The 19,752-nt window shown below is 38.1% G+C and overlaps 1 protein-coding gene across 6 annotated transcripts in view; it reads right to left on the bottom strand.

Annotated features, from left to right (window-relative positions):
- Positions 1-19,752, bottom strand: part of MYO3A (myosin IIIA) — a 232,247-nt gene that overhangs the window by 123,608 nt on the left and 88,887 nt on the right. For all 6 annotated transcript variants that reach the window (XM_032349656.1, XM_032349658.1, XM_032349659.1 and 3 more), the window contains exons 11-15: positions 9,288-9,387; positions 7,492-7,608; positions 5,969-6,073; positions 5,779-5,862; positions 1,110-1,312 (exon numbers count right to left, since the gene is read on the bottom strand). In XM_032349656.1, the coding sequence (XP_032205547.1) occupies positions 1,110-1,312; positions 5,779-5,862; positions 5,969-6,073; positions 7,492-7,608; positions 9,288-9,387 (609 nt within the window). The remainder of the gene's footprint in view (positions 1-1,109; positions 1,313-5,778; positions 5,863-5,968; positions 6,074-7,491; positions 7,609-9,287; positions 9,388-19,752) is intronic.

The following is a 19,752-nucleotide window of genomic DNA, read 5'->3' as shown; positions in this document are numbered from 1 at the left end:
CAATGAAAGCCAAGTTCAGGAAGTGGACTCCAGGCAACTTATATTCACAATTTATTCATAAATTGAATAGTAGCAAATTTGAAGGTATTTATATGAAATTTAATAATGTACTAGCATATAATAAGACTTATGTTCCCATGATTTTAATAAAAGACATATTTCTATAGTAATGTAGATATGTTTGGTGTAAAACCAACATAAGAAAAGTGAAAGACTCTACCTTGCCACACTTTTAAAAAGATTTTTTAAGATTTATTTATTTATTTGAGAGAGAGAGGCTGCATGAGGGGAGAGGGGCTGAGGGGCAGGGAGAGGGACAGAATCCATGCTGAATGTGGAGCTCAATGCGGGGCTTGTTCCTAGGATGCTGGGATCACAACCTGAGCTGAATTCAAGAGTTAGATGCTCAATGACGGAGCCACCCAGGTGCCCCTAACTTGCCACACTTTTTAGAAATAATGTAACAATAATGTAACAACTAAATCCAATGTTTTGACTATAGTTTCCACATGAGAATAACAAAGATATTTTGGAATCATTAGGATAGTAGAGAAATTTTGTCATTCAGCTACAAACTACCAAAAGGAACTCAGTCAACCTGACACCGAAACATTGTATTGGTGGCTGAAATCGGCTGGAAATTAACAGGACAGTACAATTAAGCCCATACCTGAGACTTTTATTTCGTCTTTTATATATAACCATAGGAGGGATAGAATTAATACAAAGATCTATCTATATATTCTAGCACTAAAAAGAAAAAAGACTCTTATTTCTAATTAAATTTAACATTAGTTTTATGTAAAGAAATATGTTCTCTTCTACTTCAGAAATCTCTACAATTTATCCTGTTAGCATCTATGAGGTGCTTATAGGTTTTATATCTGGTATCATAAATTCAGGTGATTTATTACCTCTCCTACTAGACAGAATATGTGAAAATAAGACAATACTGAGGGATCTCTTTGATTCTAACAATAAGTGCCTTTCATATAGAGGATAATCAACAACATTTGCCAAGTTTTTTGAATAAGTAAGATATTCTGCTATTAAAATAAAAGCATTCTTTGCTTATTTCCCAGAAAAAAAAATATTTGACACCAACTTACAGAGCTTGGCGGATAACTCGTGATTTCTCCAGAAGGTATTCAGAAATCTGTGCTCCCACGACAGCTCCAGAAGAGGAAAATTTCATTTCTAAGTATTTCCCAAATCGGCTGGAATTGTCATTTATGATGGTGGAGGCATTGCCGAAGGCTTCCACCAAGTTGTTCACTTGTAAAATCTTCTCTTGCAGGGTTCTGTTATTAGCCTGGAGAAAATGTCAAGATATATTTTTAATGTAAAAAGTTACTTCTGTATCTAATAAAATGTCTCTTCATTGATAAGCACTACATGTAGACATAAAGGTCTTGAGAGCACATTCTTGGCATAATGCCAGATGTTAGAGTATCTAACATCTATCTACCTTTCCCTTCCTCTAGGTGAGTTCCCACTTGCTTTCTTCAAGGGGCAAAGAGATGTTTCATACTTTTTCAACTGAATACAGTTCTGTTCAGTGCCTGATTACAAAGACAATTTGTAAGCAGTCTACGCACGGTGGGGTACACCTCTCATTTTGCCATTCCTCCTCTACCTCCCTGGGGCCCTTCCAAATGTTCCCCAAAGCCAGAACCACTTCTGTTGCTTCCACGGAAGCTCCTACAGCTGAAAACCAGGGAGTAAAGATTATTTTGAATTCAGAAGCAGGGGAAATGGAATTATTGGGAAAACTGAGAATAGCTCAAAAGCACGGATGGAAGCAGGTCTGCTTGGCTGTCCTATTTTCTCTTACCCCGTCTCATACATTCCTTCCCTCAAACAAGCTTGTTATGATTATTATTATTTCCTTATGTACCACTTTACTGGGAGTTCCATCAAGTAGAAATTTATTTGGTTAAAAATCAACCTCTAGGAGTGCTTGGGTGGCTTAGTTGTTAAGCGTCTGCCTTGACTCAGGTCATGATCCCAGGGTCCTGGGGTCGAGCACCACACCATATCGGGATCCCTATTGAGCGGGAAGCCTGCTTCTCCCCCCTCCCACTCCTCCTGCTTGTGTTTTCTCTCTCTCTGTGTCTCTGTCAAATAAATGAATAAAATCTTTTAAAAAATGATTTAAAAAAATCAATCTCTTTTAGCATGCATGTCCCACTCTAAGATGGTTAGGGAGGTATGGGTCAGCTATGTTGAAGGTATGCAAATTATATAAGGAAGGGAGAGGAGCAGTTGGTATTTCTGGAACACAGACTACATTAGTACATAGACAGGCTAGAGGGGGCATTCACAGTGAGGGTCTGAAGGCATATAAAGTATCTTCTAGAGGAGCACTGGGACAAACTTGGCTCTTCTAAAATGTTTGGGGCTAGTCTTGCACTCCTGAGAAAGATGAGAAAGTGTCTTTGTCCACTTGTATTAAGGAGCAGTGCCCTACTAAGATTTTGAAGCCTGCATATTACAAATGTAAATTTACTCCACCAAACATCCCATTTTTGTATCTGGCAAATCTTTATTGAGGAGAAAAGTAAAAAGTAAAGTAAGATCTAATAAGGGTAGGGTTCAGGGGAATGGAGATATAATATACATATATATCCCCAATTAATATTAAGTCACATTTTTAGATCTAGGAAAAGAGAAAGTGATTAAATAAGTCTGCTGACCTCTACAAATCAAAATTCACATACAAGTTAATCCATCTTTGATGAGACCCTCTATCAAGCCACAAACCAAGAAGGAATAGCAAAGGCCCTCATGGACGGCCCTTGAGTAAATTAATTCAGGGGTTCAATTCTTCTCTATGCTGTGCCTCCCTCAAAATTACATCTCTTTTTCACTGTGATGTTTATTCTAGTATTAAGGAGGGGGAAAGTGGATGGGCAGTGAGATGGGAAAGAGATGGAGATGACAGTCCTGGGCACTAGCTTCCTGGTCTCTGCTGGCTCTTCTAGTTGTGAGGGGGTCACAGGTCTGGTTAGTGGAGGGCAAATTAACCCAGTGACCAAGGTATATTTCTATTCCATACCCATACACGAGATTGAAAATACTAAAATTAGTTAATTGACTTTTAAAACACAGAAATCTTTCAACTCATTCTGAAAATGAATTATACTCCATTAAGCGCTTGTTCTGATAAGATGAAAAGGCTTCACCCTTTTATAGAGAGATTGGTTCTGTCCTAGCACACACAGTACTTTGTAACGTAAGATTCCTATAATCACAGTGATGGCAAAAATTTTAACATAATGCTATATAACTATGTAGATCATAATAAAAATATTCACAGGGATAAGCTGTATACAATGGGTTTTGAGGGGCTCTTTTGTTTGGGGTGTTTTTTAGTCATCCTAATAAGAACATATAATTCTTGACTTATTTCAAGGACCCTAACTGGAAAATCAAGCCAAATCTCTGTCATCAACTTTCTTTTTTCAAAAATTAAGGTATTATTTTATATACAACAAGTTTCATCCTTTATGGAGGACTGTTCTAAATGTTTTTTATAGATAATTTTTTAAGGTTTTATTTATTTGAGAGAGAGAGAGAGCAAGAAAGAGCACAGGGAGAGGGAGAGGGAGAATCGGACTCCGCACTGAGCAGGGAGCCCAACGTGGGGGTCGATTTCAGAACCCTGAGATCATGACCTGAGCCAAAGACAGATGCTTAACCAACTGAGCCACCCAGGTGTCCCTAAAAGTTTTTATAAACACATACAACCATATAACCCTCACTACGATCCACACATAAGACAGTTCCATCACTCCCCAAAGCTGTATCATTACCTTCTGTAGCCAACACCTCCCTTCATCCCCAGCCTGTGAAAATGACTGATCTGTTTTCAGTCTCTACCACTTTAACTTTTCAGGAATGACATATAAAGTGAATCATATAGTCTGTAGCCCTCTGAATCTGACTTCTTTGACTTAGCACAATGCATTTGAGCTTCATCCAAGTCTCATCTAATGAGATTCTCTCCTTGTATCATTCTTTGCTCCTTTTTGCTCCTGGGCAATAGTATACTGTACACATGTACCGGTTTGTTTCCCATTCCTGGAGATTACAAATAAAGCCACTATAGATACTTGTTTGTGGTTTTTGTGTAAACATGAGTTTTCATTTTATTTGGATAAATAAGTAGGATTGCTGGGCTGTACAGTAAGTGCGATTTAATTTTATAAAAAACTTCCAAGCTGTTTTCCAAAGTGACTGCACTATTTTGCATTTCACCAGCACATATGACATGTCATTCCAGCTACTCCATGTCCTTCTCGGCTGTTGGTACTGTTAGACTTAACAAAAAATTTAACCATTTTAATAGGTGGATAGTGATGTCCCACTGTGCTTTAATCTGCATTTCCCTAATGACAACTGATGTTGAACATGTTTTCTTTTTTTTTTTTTTTAAGATTTTATTTATTCATTTGACACAGAGAGAGAGAGAGAGAGATCACAAGCAGGCAGAGGCAGGCGGGGACTGGGGAAGCAGGCTCCCTGCTGAGCAGAGAGCCCGAATGTGGGGCTCGATCCCAGGACCCTGAGATCATGACCTGAGCCAAAGGCAGGGACTTAACCCACTGAGCCACCCAGGCGCCCCAAGAACATCTCATTTGTTTATTTGCCATCTACATATTGTCTTTGGTGAAGTAATATTCAAATCCTCTGTTTATTTTTATTATTTAAGAATAGTTGATATGCTCTTTTGTTCTTTTTTTGTTATTTGATCTCTTATTATTGAGTTTTTAAGATTTTTTTTTTTACAATATATGCTTTAAGGATTCAGGTATTTTATCAGATATGTGACTTGCAAATAGTTTCTTTGAGGATGTTCCTTGTGGTTTCATCTGTTATAAATGTCATTCAGAGAGCAGAAGAAGTTCTTAATTTTGGTGAAATATAATTTTTTCCTTTGTGGATTATGTTTTAATGTTGACTATAACTACTGTAGCTTTACAGTAAGTCTGAAAATACTAAAACCATAGTATTAGTCCTCCAACCTTGTTCCTTTTCAAAATTGATTATTATAGCTCCTTTGCCTTTCCACATAATTTTTTAACTCAGCTTGCCAATTTCTACAAAAAATAAAAATCCTGCTGGGATTTTTATTGTAACAGCACTGAATCTACAGATCAATTTGTGAAGATGTGCCGTAATAAGATGGCTGTTTTAATCCATTAACATGGTATACCTCTCCATTTATTGGGGTATTCTATGATTTCTTTTATCATTTTTTTCTACTTTTCAGCATACAAATTCCATATATGTTTTATAAGACTTAGATTTAAATAGTTAATTTTTTGATTTTTGGTGCTATTGTAAATAAGACTTCTAAATTTCAGTTTTCAATGAGTTGATTATTGCTGAGATATATTTATATATACATATAATGCAAATTAACTTTTGTATTATATATACACTTATAATGTATATGACATATATAAATACAATTGATTTTTGTATATGAACCTGCAAGCAACAAAAGGAAAAAAGTAAAGAGAGTATTCAGTAAATGTACTGGGGCTAAAATGGGAGAAAATCACATTTATAAAGCCTTCCCTACTAAGAGTGACAAAAGTTAGAATACCGCAAAATGGAGCATACACCTTTTCTACTCACAGAAGATAGCAAGCGTGTTTTATAATTTCTGTACCTTATTTAATGTGGGAATCAGTGAACATTAATCTAATCAGCTATATTAGGCTTTGAAATATAACAAATATTTCTGTTAGGATAGAGAAAACATTGTACCTTTCCAAGAACCGTCAGCTGTTGAACCAAAAGATGAGCACTTTCTGTCTTTCCAGCACCACTCTCTCCAGAAATAACAATGCACTGCACAGTGAGAAAAGGAAACCATGAGAAGACTTTATCCTTACAAGATGTGGCTCACACCCAAGAAGCTAAGAGGGGAATTTCTAAGATGTGAGACTCTCCTTACCTGATCTGAATTGTATGTTACCATTGACTGGTATCCTAAGTCAGCCATTGCAAAAATGTGAGGAGGATTGGCAGTTCTCTTTGCTCCAATATATAGTTTGGAATGCTAAAGGTTAAAAAGAACACATTTTGTGGGGCTTTTCTTTTTGTTTAAGTCCTAGATTATTTACAGGCAGAACTGCCAATTTTTTAAAGCAAAACAGAAGTCAAAATACATTTTCATACCACCAAAACATGACATACACTCCACACATGTACTATACACACATGTATGCACAATTATATAAAATAAAAGCTTGACATAAAAGAGCCCAGATATATGATGTAACATAATAGCATATATCATTCTGGTAGCAGTATTTAAAAGAAGACTCTTGGAAGTGCATAACCACTTCCAAAGCAGAACTTAATGTTTCAAAATACTATTATCTCTCTAAATAAAAGGAGACTATAAATAAGACAACCAGGTATCATTTTGTTGACTATTCCCTGGATATAATCCTGTCTGACATACAATCACCACTTTTTTCTTTTCACGTCACTTGACATATAGTCTGTCATTTGACCTGCCCAAATCACCAAGTTAACTGATAACAGAATTTAATGAAAGCCCAGACCTCTGGAACTTAAGTTCAAGGCTCATTAATTTACCATTATTCTTGTAAATTTTAAGGTGGTAGAGAATGAGAGAATTATTTATTTCTCACATATAAAAAAGCTATTAATCATAATATTAACTGATTTTCTAGAATATACAAATTGCTAAAAGAGAATAGGTCCAATTAAAAATGAAAGACAGCTTAACTCAATTCCAGAAAACTGTTCTATATTTAAACCACTAGGGCTTGAATAATGGATAATTATATACTCATATTCATAAAACACACATACCTGATACTAAAAACCAATATGTCAAAAGGAATTTTTTAATTCATAATGACAAGTTTCATAGCCACTAAGTATATATTACCTGTGAGACAATGTAATTATACTCTTGACTCTCCCATACTTGGTTCAGAGGGAGACAATACCCTGCACTTTCGCAGGCATCAGTTTATCAATATGATGCTTCGTATAGACCAGTTACCAGTGACTGGAAGTAGTCACCCTTCTGTCCTAGAGTTTTGGAGGAAGGAAGACCAGGAACCACATCCAGATTGATTCACCTCCTATTTTTTCCATCTCTCTGTTTTTTTTTTTAAAGATTTTATTTATTTACTTGACAGAGAGAGATCACAAGTAGGCAGAGAGGCAGGCAGAGAGAGAGGAGGAAGCAGGCTCCCTGCTGAGCAGAGAGCCCTATGCGGGACTCGATCCCAGGACCCTGAGATCATGACCTGAGCCGAAGGCAGTGGCTTAATCCACTGAGCCACCCAGGCACCCTCCATCTCTCTGTTTTAGCAGCAATTACTTCTTTTTTCAAGGCACTGAATGAAATCGTCTTTGGCCTCATCTAAATTAATTTAAAATCTGAATAGTATAATTATTAGTACAAAGTAGAAGAATGCAAACCACGCCACATACCTGTGTGGAATAAAGACCCAGACTCTGAAAAGGGTTCAGAGCAATGAGTATATCTCCCACATACATATAAATCTGATCTCTGCAGTAACAGTTCTCAAGTTGTTCTGAGACTGTATTCTAAAATAAAACAAAAAGAATTTTTTTCTTAAAAAATCATTTAAGGTCACTTACAACTTAAAATGTAGACAGTAATAAATTAAACATCTGGAATTTGGATTGAGGATCAGAAAGGAATAGACACACGGAGTCTAACACTGGGTCAGCAAGTAGCTTTCCACCTGACAGACGTTTTCTATTTTGAGGGCCATAGAGGGATGGCATTGTTCTCCGTGTTTTCCAAAGGCCATGTGAGATATTACACGGGTATTATGTGCCGAGAATCTTCCAGAAAATAAGAAAATGCAGAAGACGACATAAAGAGAAAGACCAATGGAAAAGGAAGGGGAGGATACAGAGAACATGACTTTTTTGCAAATCATGGTTCTGTAGAACGTCCTAGCCCTTTGCTGAGACATTTGGCTTTATGAGACACAGCAAAAAGTTCAGAAAAGTAACTTTCATAGTTGATAAATTGTGAGTACATTAAATCAATTTTAATAGTGTCAGAAATCATCATTTACAGTTGACACAAGAGGAGAGCAGATCATAGCTCAAAAATGAGACGAAAACAAAAGCACAGACAACAGAAACAAACAAGCCCCGTGTCTACATGCAGACCATCAGTATGATGAGCAAAGTCTTCTCTATAATCCACAAGCCTAGAAACTCCCATCATTAGAGAATTTGGTATGAAAAGATTTATAAAGGTGCTGGCAATCTTTGACTTTGCAAGTCAAAGATTGCCTTGATTACAAGATGTTTGATGTTCTCAAGAAAGATTATTTTGAGGTAGTACTCGAGTTGTTTAAGCAACCCTAAATTTACCAAATGACTACCTCTGTTCAGAAAATGTCTCCTGATTTGTTGAATTTCTAAGCAAATCTCAGGCATTTATTAGATGTATTTAAAGAATGCTGTTGATCAGGCAGGATAGAGATCCTAACCTTTTACTGAAAAGGAGCTATTTATTTCTCTAATGATCTGATTATCCAGAATAAAGGGAGATGAGGGGAAGGGAGACTGAAACTGTAATTTACTGGTTTGCATTTGTACCTTCACAAGAGATGCTTGAAATAGTTCTGAGGTCACTGGGATAAGAGGAGTTTCAAGCAGAATTCTGTGCCCTAATGGGCTAGCCCTGGGAGAGTAGGGACTTTGGGATCCCATGAGGGGGACAATGGCCATCGTAGGAGAGACAGGCTCTCAGGGTTTCCTAGATGCATCTGGGTACAGCCACTGAGAGTGTAGCAGAAGAGAAAATAGAGGGAAAATAGCAGAAGAGAAAATAGAGCAGAAGAGAAAATAGAAAAAATGCTCTGTGGAGATTGTAGGAGGCAGACCATTTTCTGACCTCAGTATATCATCCCTCTGAGACTCCCAGAATGAATTCAGGGGAGGAAGGGTCTATAACTTATAAGCAACTCACGCTAGTGGGAATCCACTCCTTTGTAATTTGACTAAGAAAGAAAGAAAGAAAGAAAGAAAGAAAGAAAGAAAGAAAGAAAGAAAGATGGACATCAGGCTGAAGAGATCTGGAAATCTGAGTTACACACATTCAAAGTGAAGATAGGAGAGATAATCAGGAAGCCAAGAGACAAGCAAAGCTTATAGATATTCCAACAGCCTCCTGCACATATCACTTCTATAAATTAAACAAAATCTAGAATGTTTAGGTTTAATTAAACTGAGTCTCTTACCTCATCCAAAACTTCTAGGGTTGCTAAATCGTCTACATCCTTCAGACTGGACATTAGTGATCTATTGAAGTTACTTTTCTTGGTGTGAATGCGTTCATGTCTGTAGAGCAGTACAAAGAGAGAAACCCCTTCTGACTTGAGAACTTATTACTGATCACAGTGGAGGTAAGTTTTAGATACATATGAGACTACAAAACTTCTATAAAGCTGATTTTCCTAAATTCAACGCTAACCATTTCCCAGAAAATAGCCTAATATATTTGGTCTGTTTTCTCCTCTCTATAGGAAAATTACAACATGTCAAACTTCCTTCACCGATGATGAGAAGAGTTCATTATTTCTATCAAGAACTCTCCTATATATAATTTGCTTTAAAGCTCCCTCCACATTGTGATTCAATCTGTTACAAAGTGGTGAGTCAGAGAGATGTGAATTCATTAGATTCCCAGTGGTTTCTGAGACCATGTCAGGCCATTGGTGGCTAAGCAATGGTTACATTAGAAATTATTATTCAGCAGAATTTAAGAGGAAGGCAAAATCAACTGCACTGTGGATTTTCGAATGGTTAAATGGATGAAGGAAATTGGTTTCAGGCACTGGGAAGTTTATTTTCAAGGAAAAACATTTCAGCAACTTCTGACAACAGCCAGAGGATCTTGATTTGACATGAAGGCCGGAGAAGCTGCTGAGATAAACACCAGGGTTTGTTTCAACTTTTCTGAACATGAAATTATCATCTACTTGGTATTTTGAACAAAACTATACCTCCAATGTTTATTTTGGGAGATAAGTAGACTTTTGAAACAACATGGGGCTAAAGGTGCCAACCCCCTGCAGTCAAACACCCAGCTATAACTTTTGAGTCTTCAAAGCTTGACTACTAATAGCCTTCTGTTGACCAGAAGCCTTACCGATAACATAAACTGATTAACACATATTTTCTGTTTTTTTTAAATATATAGTATTCTTATAGTAAAGTAAGCTAGGAAAAGAAAATGCTATTAAGAAAATCATAAAGAGGAAATATACTTAGAGTGTTATACTGTATTTACTGAAAAAAATCTGTATACAAGTGAACCCATGCAGCTCAAACCTGTGTTACTCAAGGGTCAACTCTACTGTCAAGCATTTCAATTTGTCCGTTAGTAAAAGGAGTAAGTAGACTGTGAGGAATAGTAAGAACCATACCACTTACTCAGCAAACTTTGCTTAGTGAATTAAGTCACTATTTTTTTAAAAACTTTAATTCCAGTGTAGTTAACATATGGTGTTGCATTCATTTCAGACGTACGATATAGTGATTCAATAATTCCATATATGACCCAAGTGTTCATCACCATAAAGGTGCTCTTAATCCCCTTCACCTAGTTCAGCCACACCCCACCCGCCTGCCTCTGGCTACAACCAGTCTGTTGTCTACAGTTAAGAGTCTGTTTTTGGTTTGTCCCTTTTTTCCCTTTGTCTTGTTTCTTAAATTCCATGTATGAGTGAAATCACGTGTTATTTATCTTTCTCTGACTGGCTTACTTCACTTAGTATTATATAAACTCTCTAGCTCCATCCATGTTGTCCTCAATGGCAAGACTTCATTCTTTTTAGTGGCTGGATAATTTTTATCCACTCATCTACTGATGGACGCTTGGGCTGCTTCCAGACTTTGGCTATTGTAAATAATGGTACAGTAAACACAGGGGTGCATGTATCCCTTTGAATTAGTATTTTTGTATTCTTTGGGTAAATACCCAGTAGTGTGATTACTGGATTATATGGTAGTTCTATTTTTAGTTTTGGGGGGCACTTCCGTACTGTCTTCCACAGGGACTGCACCAGTTTGCATTCCCACCACCAGTGCACGAGGTGTCCCTTCTCTCCACATTCCTGTCAACACTGGTTCTTTTTTAAAATTAAAAGAACTATTGGGATGCCTGGATGGCTCAATAAGTTAAATGTCTGCCTTTGGCTCAGGTCATGATCCCAGGGTCGGGGATGGAGGCCTTCATGAGGCTCCCTGCTCAGTGGGGAGTCTGCTTCTCCCTCTCTATACCCCTCTCCCCTGCTCATGCTCTCTCTCCCTCTTAAAAAAAAAAAAAAAAGAATAAGAATTAAATCAGTATTGATAAACTGTCCCCCCTCTACCCTCGGCCAGCCCTTCCTTCGGTTCACTGGATTCTACCTTCTTTCACTTACTGAAGGACACTGCTGGTTCCTCTCTCATCCTAACGTCCCTCAAATTTTCCTCTCAGCTATCATAGTGCTTGTCTCAAAAGTCTCAAAAGAAACAAGCACAACGCCCTTCCTTGACTTCCATTTTTTCCCCCTATCTACTGTTCTATTTCCTTGCTTTATAGCAAAAATCCTCATAAGAATTATCTATACTTAATTTCTTTCCATCCAGTAAGAAAACTCGTTCCAGTCAGGGTGCCATCTCTCACGCCATGGAAACAGCTTCTGTTAGGAATATATATATATATTTTAATATTTTATTTATTTATTTGACAGACAGAGATCACAAGTAGGCAGAGAGGCAGAGAGAGAGGGGGAAGCAGGCTCCCCACTGAGCAGAGAGCCCGATGCGGGGCTGGATCCCAGGACCCTGGGATCATGACCTGAGCCGAAGGCAGAGCCTTTAACCCACTGAGCCACCCAGGCGCCCCTTCTCTTAGGAATATTAATGGCCTCACACTGCTAAGTCCCATGGGTAGGTCTAAGACCTCATTTTATTTAACAGACTGGCAGCACTGACCAACTCCTTCTGAAATACACTTGTTTTGGTGTCCTGTACGCTCCCTTGATTCTCTTCCTTGCCTCACTGGCATCTCCATTTGGGAATCATTTTCTGGTTCCTCCTCATCTTTCTATTACATCTGGGATCTCTGGAGCTTCAATCCTTGCAGTTTTTTTCTTATCTACATTCACTTCCTGCTTTAACTACCACCCACACACTGACAACTCTGCTGATCTTCAGGCTTAAGCATCCAAATGCTTACTCAACACTTCAGCTGGAAGTCTAATTGGCAGGCTTAACACATCCCAAACCATGCTCCTGAATACGCAGGCCCAAACCCCAGGATTCTCATCCCGGTAGGCGGTGACTCCCCTCTTCTGATTGTTCAAGTGGTCCTTGGATCTTCTCTTTTTCTCACATCCTTCATGCAATCCATATACAAATTCCATCAGCTCTACTGCCGAATTCTATCTGGAACAAACCATTTCTCACCGCCATCACCTCCACCATATTGCATCCCACTACCATTATGGCCCCCCACCCCACTGCCACCTTTGCTTTCCACATTCTTCTCAATATTACAGTCAGGAAGATTTGTCCTTCATTTATATTAGTTCCTCCTCAGCTCCACCTGTGTGATGAAACTTTATTCATTTTTTACAGCTCACCTCAAATGCCACCTCTTTAAAGCTTCTCAGCATAATTCTATACAACCTTCAGAACAAATATTTTAGTTCAATCAGTTCAACCAATCATTTGTATATGGGTCTTACTCCCTTTACTAGACTGAGAAGTTCCCCGGGATGAGGAAATCTCTTCAACCTATGGAGCTGGAAAAGTTGGACATCCCATATGCAAAAATTTAAAAATCTAGACACTAACCAGGCCCCTTTAACAAAATTAACCCAAATGGATCACAGACCTAAATGTAAAATGCAAAACTATAAAACTCCTAGAAGATAACATAGGAGAATATCTTGATAACCTTGGGTTTGGAATGAATTTTTAGATACAGCATGAAAACCACCATCCATAAAAGAAAAAATCAATAAGTTGGACTTCATTAAAATTAAAAACTTCTGCTCTACAAAAGATACTGTTAAGAGAACAAAAGGAAAGCCACAGACTTGGAGAAAATATTAGCAAATCACGTATCTGATAAAGGACTTGTATCTAATAAGGATAGTTGTACTCCTATTTTCAATTCTTGGGTTCCTCCATCTTTATGGCATTTATAAACATTCACAGATATGCCCTTATTGGTATGGAGAATTTAGTTACTATTTGAATACCTTACTACACTGCAAATTCCAAGATACATGAGACTATTATGTGTCTTTGATCCCCCCCCCCACTGTATCTGGGGAACAAGCAGATTATTTAAAACATAGTAGGTTCTCAATAAACATTAGTTGAATAAAGTAAGTCAGAGTACACCCCACACAGTTTCTGGCACAGAAGTTCTACATAGTCGGTCTCAGTATTTGCTGAATTCAATAGGTTATCATCTTACTTATGCCCCTATTTCCAAAGAGACTCATATTATTTTTGAGAAAACAGAAAAAGAAGTCCAATTATCCGTTTAATTAAAGTGAAGAACCCTGAATTTTTCACCCGTTTTTTATAGGTCCATTTGGCAGCTAAAGACTATTCCTGGAGAATTACAAGAAGGAGGTGGTGAAGAATTGGGAGATCCATATTTGGCTGGCTAATACTCCTGTGAATCCATCCACTCCTGTGAATCCATCCTCCTTGAGGCTTCTGGTATGAGTTTCCAAAAACTTAGAAAAGATGTTGTTATTGTAATGATTGAATGCCTCTAAGGACTCCCCATTTTCTACAGCATGACTTAAAGACTTCTTGGCATGGAATTCACGTCTCTTCACAGCCTTGTCTCGAAGAGCCTTTCCAGCATCATCAACCATCCTCTCTGTACAGAACATTCTCCAATATGCCAACTATTCCGAGATTCAGTGCTTCACTCATTTCATTTTCTTTGCCTGGAATTAGTTTCCTTCCATGTCTCCGAAGTTCTACTTATCATGCAAAGTCAGGCTCAAGTTTCACCCTCTCTGAAGCTGTTGCAGGACTTTCAAGAGAGAGAATGTACCCCTAGCAGGGAAACTTTCACCTTTAACTAGGTATGTTCACCATTTTTAACCAGACTAGGAGAAACTTATGGGCAGAGACCAAGCGTTATTCATCTTTCTATGCCTGGAATCAAGGACACAGCAGTATGAAATGCCTAACTAGCCAGTGTGCAAAGCATAATATCTCTTAGTGGAACCAATCCTGTGTCCTTCCCTTTTAGTTCATGTCCCATGATTTCTGGCAAACCTTTTAATAATTCAGCTGACACCAAAACCTACTTGACCTACCATCTTTCAGACCTCTTACCAATATCCACAGAATTAAATTCTGTGAGTCACAGGTTCCTTTTGGTTTTGTTTTGAAAGAGAAAATGAGAATGTGAGTTGGGGTAGGGGGAGCAGAAGGGGAGAGAGAGAGAGAATCTTCAGCAGGTTCAATGTTCAGTGTAGAGCCTGATGCGGGGTTTGATCTCACGACCATGGGATCATGGCCTGAGCTGAAATCAAGAGTCAGATGCTTAACTGACTGAGCCACCCAAGTGCCCCCTGTGATTCACAGTTTTAATGGAAAACATGAAACTTAGCTTTGGTATGTATGTACCCAAGTGTGGAGAGGTTGCCAGGGTGTTATCTGCTGGGAAAAGAGGGAGGAACACGTGTGGAGGTCTGAAGACAGGTTATAGGACATGCCCAGAAAGGGCCCTGTCACTGAAACAGTGAGAGGGACTCTGGTGCCCAGTGAGCCTGAACTCCAGCCATAATGGGAAATTAAAGAATTATTTTAATCAAGAGGGGGAGCCTAGAAAGAACAGAGTGGAGTAGCATATTCTAGTCAAGGAAAAAAATCATCTTACTGTACTCTAAAAATAAACATTATCACTAAACATCATCACACTTAGGACAGCCAAGAAAAGTTAGAATTCTAGTAGTAAATATTTTATAATTTAGGGTCATACATGCAAAGAACATATTAAAATGTGGCATTTCAAATTAGTAGAGAAAGAAAAAAATTCAAGAAATTGTGCTGGTTAAAAATTTGGGACTCATGTACCTTATGTAAAAATAAAGCCCAAGTATATTAAACTTACAGATTTTAAAAAAACACTCATAAAAGTTCTAGGAGAAGATACAGAAAAGTTGTATAATAATAATAATGGGGTAGGAATGGAATTTTTAAGTATGACAAGATAAAAAATAGAATAAAAATATGGGACGGGTGCCTGGGTGGCTCAGTGGGTTAAAGCCTCTGCCTTCAGCTCAGGTCATGATCCCAGGGTCCTGGGATTGAGCCCTGCATCGGGCTAGCTGCTCAGCGGGGAGCCAGCTTCCCCTCCTCTCTCTCTGCCTGCCTCTCTGCCTACTTGTGATCTCTGTCTGTCAAATAAATAAATAATGTCTTTAAAAAACTTGTTAGTTTTCAAATAATTCTTTAAAAAATATGGGATAGATTTGGCAAGATAACAATTTTAATAAATGAGTATAATAAAAACCCAAGTTCTAAGGAAAATAAAAAAAAATTTGCAGTGTGTATGATGGACAAAGGATTAATATGTTTAATATTTCAAGAACTTTTGAAATTCAATAAAAAGAACACTGAAAATGAGATCTCATGAGATATTAGGATAGTGAAATTGTACTGAACACATAAATTTTAGGCTTTTCTATTTTGATTTGGGAAGATAAATCCATCACTATCATTTCCTAAAAAGACATGTTAACACCGGAAAATACTGAAAGCTAATAATCTTACCTAGACTGATGGTGTTAAAATAGCTGAATCATATAATCTCTGTTGACTCTTCGAGACCTGGAATTCTATAATTTGTCAACCTAATGGGCTTGATAATTCTGTGTATTGATTAGGTGTGTTACCCAGGAGATGGGCAACTACTTCATTACGAAGAGAAAATGAGGAACCATTTTCTGTGACTCTGAAAAACTCGTGGTTTTGTTTTGTTTGTCACTTATAAAGACTTTATCAGGGTAATTGTGGAGATGGCTTGGCTCTACTCTAGAATATGACTCCTCTATTAAGATTTCTCTTCAACTCAAGGGTAGAGAGGCTGAAGGATTCAGAGCATTATTGGGCCAGTAGTGATAATGGGTATAAAGTCGGGGTAGATTATGGATTGACTGATAAATTATTAGACATGGAACTGAATTCTGAGATAGTTGAGGGAAAATCAAAAGTTATTTCTGAAGCTATATGAACCCTTGCCCTGGTTTGGACTGTGGTACTCATGATACCACAGGAACATCAGGAGCACGGGCTCTAGAACCAGAACACTCAGAGCAAACACCAAAAGAGGTTGTGAGGATAAGTAAAATAGATCATTTCATGGAAAATGCTTATTTAGAATGGGCATAGGAAAATGTCTAGTACATAACAGCTACTATTATTTCAGTTGTGGTTTTGTCACTTATTGGCCATGTGACCTTGGGCATGTAACTTCGCTTTCTCAGACATAAGATGGGAAAAATACAAGTCTATTTCATAAGGCTGTTACGGGGTGAAGTTAACGTATGTAAAGTGATTCATTCAGCACTGCTATGGTTTATAAATTTTAACCATTATTTTTATGGTCATGGGTTCAAGCCTCATCTATATTTTATATTTACACTTAATATTTACTTTTAATTTAGATTTAATTATATTTTAAATTTATATCTATATATATTTTAAGCAGGCGGAGCAGTAGAGGGAGAGGGAGAAGCAGGCTCCCCACAGAGCAGAGAGCCTGATGAGGGACTCGATCCTAGGACCCCCGGATCATGACCTGAGCCGAAGACAGACACTTAACCATGTGAGCCACCCAGGGGCCCCTTAAATGTATATTTATACTAACTTTATATTTAGCTGTCTCCATCCTCTTCTCATTCCACAGATACCCACCTACCTTCAACAAACACGAATCGTAAAAACGTGGCCCTGGACTCAGCTCAAACCGAGCAAGAAATGGGAAGAATTTGGGCCCAGGTTTTGCAAAGGATTTCACCGTATTTATTATTAAATCCTATGTATGCCCGGAGGGTAGTAGCTCAGCAGGAACTGGGCATTCTGTCAGATGACAGGGAAATAAGCAAACTCTTCTTCTTCCCCTCCTCCCTATTCTCACAGCCATGTTTTGAGCAGTGTTGAGCAGCGTCTTAGGCTGACTTTACAGAACAGAGCTGAAGTTTAGTTGGGTTCACGGCGAGAAGCCACACAGCTGTCTAGCACATCTGGGTTCCCGCAAACCTCCCTCCCACCTCTCGCTGATCAGGACCGAGTGCTGCTCTCTGCCAGGTCAGTTAAACTGGAGAAGAACCCCCGTGGCCACTGGACTTGCCCCTCCATACTTCTGCCCTATCTGTATGTCTGCACTGTCAGTTCCTGTTAGACAAGGCTATCACGATGGGCTGCTCTGGAAAGCACGGTCAGCACTGCTGTCACTTGGTTGGGCCTTACACAGTATGGAGACAACGAGGCAGAAACACACACACACACACACACACACACACACACACAAATAGTTCCAGCTGTCATAACAAAATAGCAACAGTGAGTGACTCACTTTTGTACTCTTTTGTGCAGTGTCGATACATGACTAGTTGAGTCAATTATATCCTTGTTCAGCTTTAAAATTAGCTTAACATTGAAAAAGTGACTCAGTTAACAGTACATAAGATCAAAGGGCATAAGAGTGAAAAGAACAGTTCAATATATTACAGTCCGATTTCCTTTCATTTTAAGAATTATGAAAAGTGAGGTCAGCAAGCCTGTGACATGTCCAACCTTGTGTCAAAACACAATGAACCAGGTGATTGATATGACATCTCCATTCCTGTTCTGGTTTGTTAGGCTTTCCCCCCAAAATCTCACACACACACACACACACACACCCCAAACCCCAACCCCAAACCCCTTAAATTATACATGCTTCAACATCTATTATTGCATTCATTCATTCAACAAATATTTACATTTCTGCAGCATCCAGTATGTTTCAGACAATTCGGAGCTCGGCTAAAGCTAGGAAAAAAAAGTCTGTGATAAGGTCTGTGACCAAACAGAGCACACACATCCTGACGGAATAGCTAACAATACACGTATAAACAAAAATGTTAGGATAAGTTGAGCTGATATGTTTGCACAGATTCATTTTTGAAGAAGAATGTGCTTAAATCCAGTAGCACTGGTTATTGCCTCAACTTCTACTCAATTAATGGACAAAACTATATTTGCTCACGTGGGCGTAGGGTGGGTCGTGTGTGGTGGGTGTCTTTGGTAATCAGTTGTGGTCAACAAAGAATAACCAGACCTTGAAAAGGAAGTAAGCCACTGAAGGTGTTATCAATAGGCATGTAAATGTTATAAATTTCCTTGGTTAGCTTTCTACAAAGACCAACCCTAAAGGCCCTTGTTGGCAGCCCTGTCGGGGCCCCTGTCACTCTTGAGAGCTTTTTCTGCATCTTTACTTAATAAACTTCTATCGTTTTACTCACACACACACACAAAAATCACAAAAAAAGCAAAAAACAAATAAAAAAACCACGTTATTCACAGTTAATTCAGGTGCATGCAATTAGTGTATAAAAGCTTTCTCTGTAAGTTAAATACTTTGAAAGCTATTAAAGTTGTAATGAATGATGAAGAAAAACTGAATTATATTCTATAAACAAAAATTGTAAAAGAATTGGCAACTGTGAAAATATTTTACACCTTACTTGTCTCTTTCGGTCACTAATGTATCATAAGCACCTAAACAGTAGCTGGGAGATAGTAGATAATAATTGAAGTAGATTGAATAAATGAGAGGATAAATGATTATTTGTCAAAGGAAGATGTCTAGTTCAATCTGTGTCACTACCTTAATATGATATCCATGTTTGTCTGAAACAAACTGAATTCTTTGGAGTTTGTGTAAATGAAAGCTTTGAATTTTTCCTAATATAATATTGGGTATTTCTTTAAAAAAATTATTCATTTATTTGAGAGAGAGCAAGAGAGGGAGCATAAGTGGAAGGGGAGGGTCAGAGGGAGAGGGAGAAGCAGGCTCTCCACCCGGCAGGGAGCCAGACTTGGGACTTGATCCCAGGACCCTGGGATCATGACCTGAGCTGAAGTCAGACACTTAGGTGACTGAGCCATCGAGATGACCCAATATTAACTATTTCTAAAAATGAGGATGTACACCTAGATTTTTAAAAGAACATCTAAATGTTTCTATAATTTTATACACTAGCGGGTATTTAATTAATCATCACTGCTATTGTTCTGGTCAACTTTCATTTTTCTGGTATCAAATTTTTAAAAAATGCACACAAGGATTTGTTAGATTTAACTATATACTAAATACCTGACAGTAGCATTGATAGGCAAAAATTTTTTGATAGTTCAAAAAAACCATGCTTATAGAAAGGGATAGCTATTGATTTCAGAAGCACATTTCCTTTAGAATCTTCTTACATCAGTGTCATTTTAATAAAAATCTAACTGTGCGATTCAATCCAACCTGTATTTATTGAGACCCTGCTATGGGCAGGGCATTGTCCTAAGTGTTGCGGGGTTACTGTAAGGGAAAAGGAATCCAGACCCTACATTCAATGAGTTTCAGTCAAGTGCGAGCTATAAAAACATTTAAAACAACACAAGGCATATGGTAAGTGC

The sequence above is a fragment of the Mustela erminea genome, chromosome 6, assembly GCF_009829155.1.
Source record: "Mustela erminea isolate mMusErm1 chromosome 6, mMusErm1.Pri, whole genome shotgun sequence".
Classification (NCBI taxonomy): domain Eukaryota; kingdom Metazoa; phylum Chordata; class Mammalia; order Carnivora; family Mustelidae; genus Mustela; species Mustela erminea.
The sequence above is the reverse complement of the archived record's forward strand: the minus strand, read 5'-3'. Positions and strand labels throughout refer to the sequence as shown.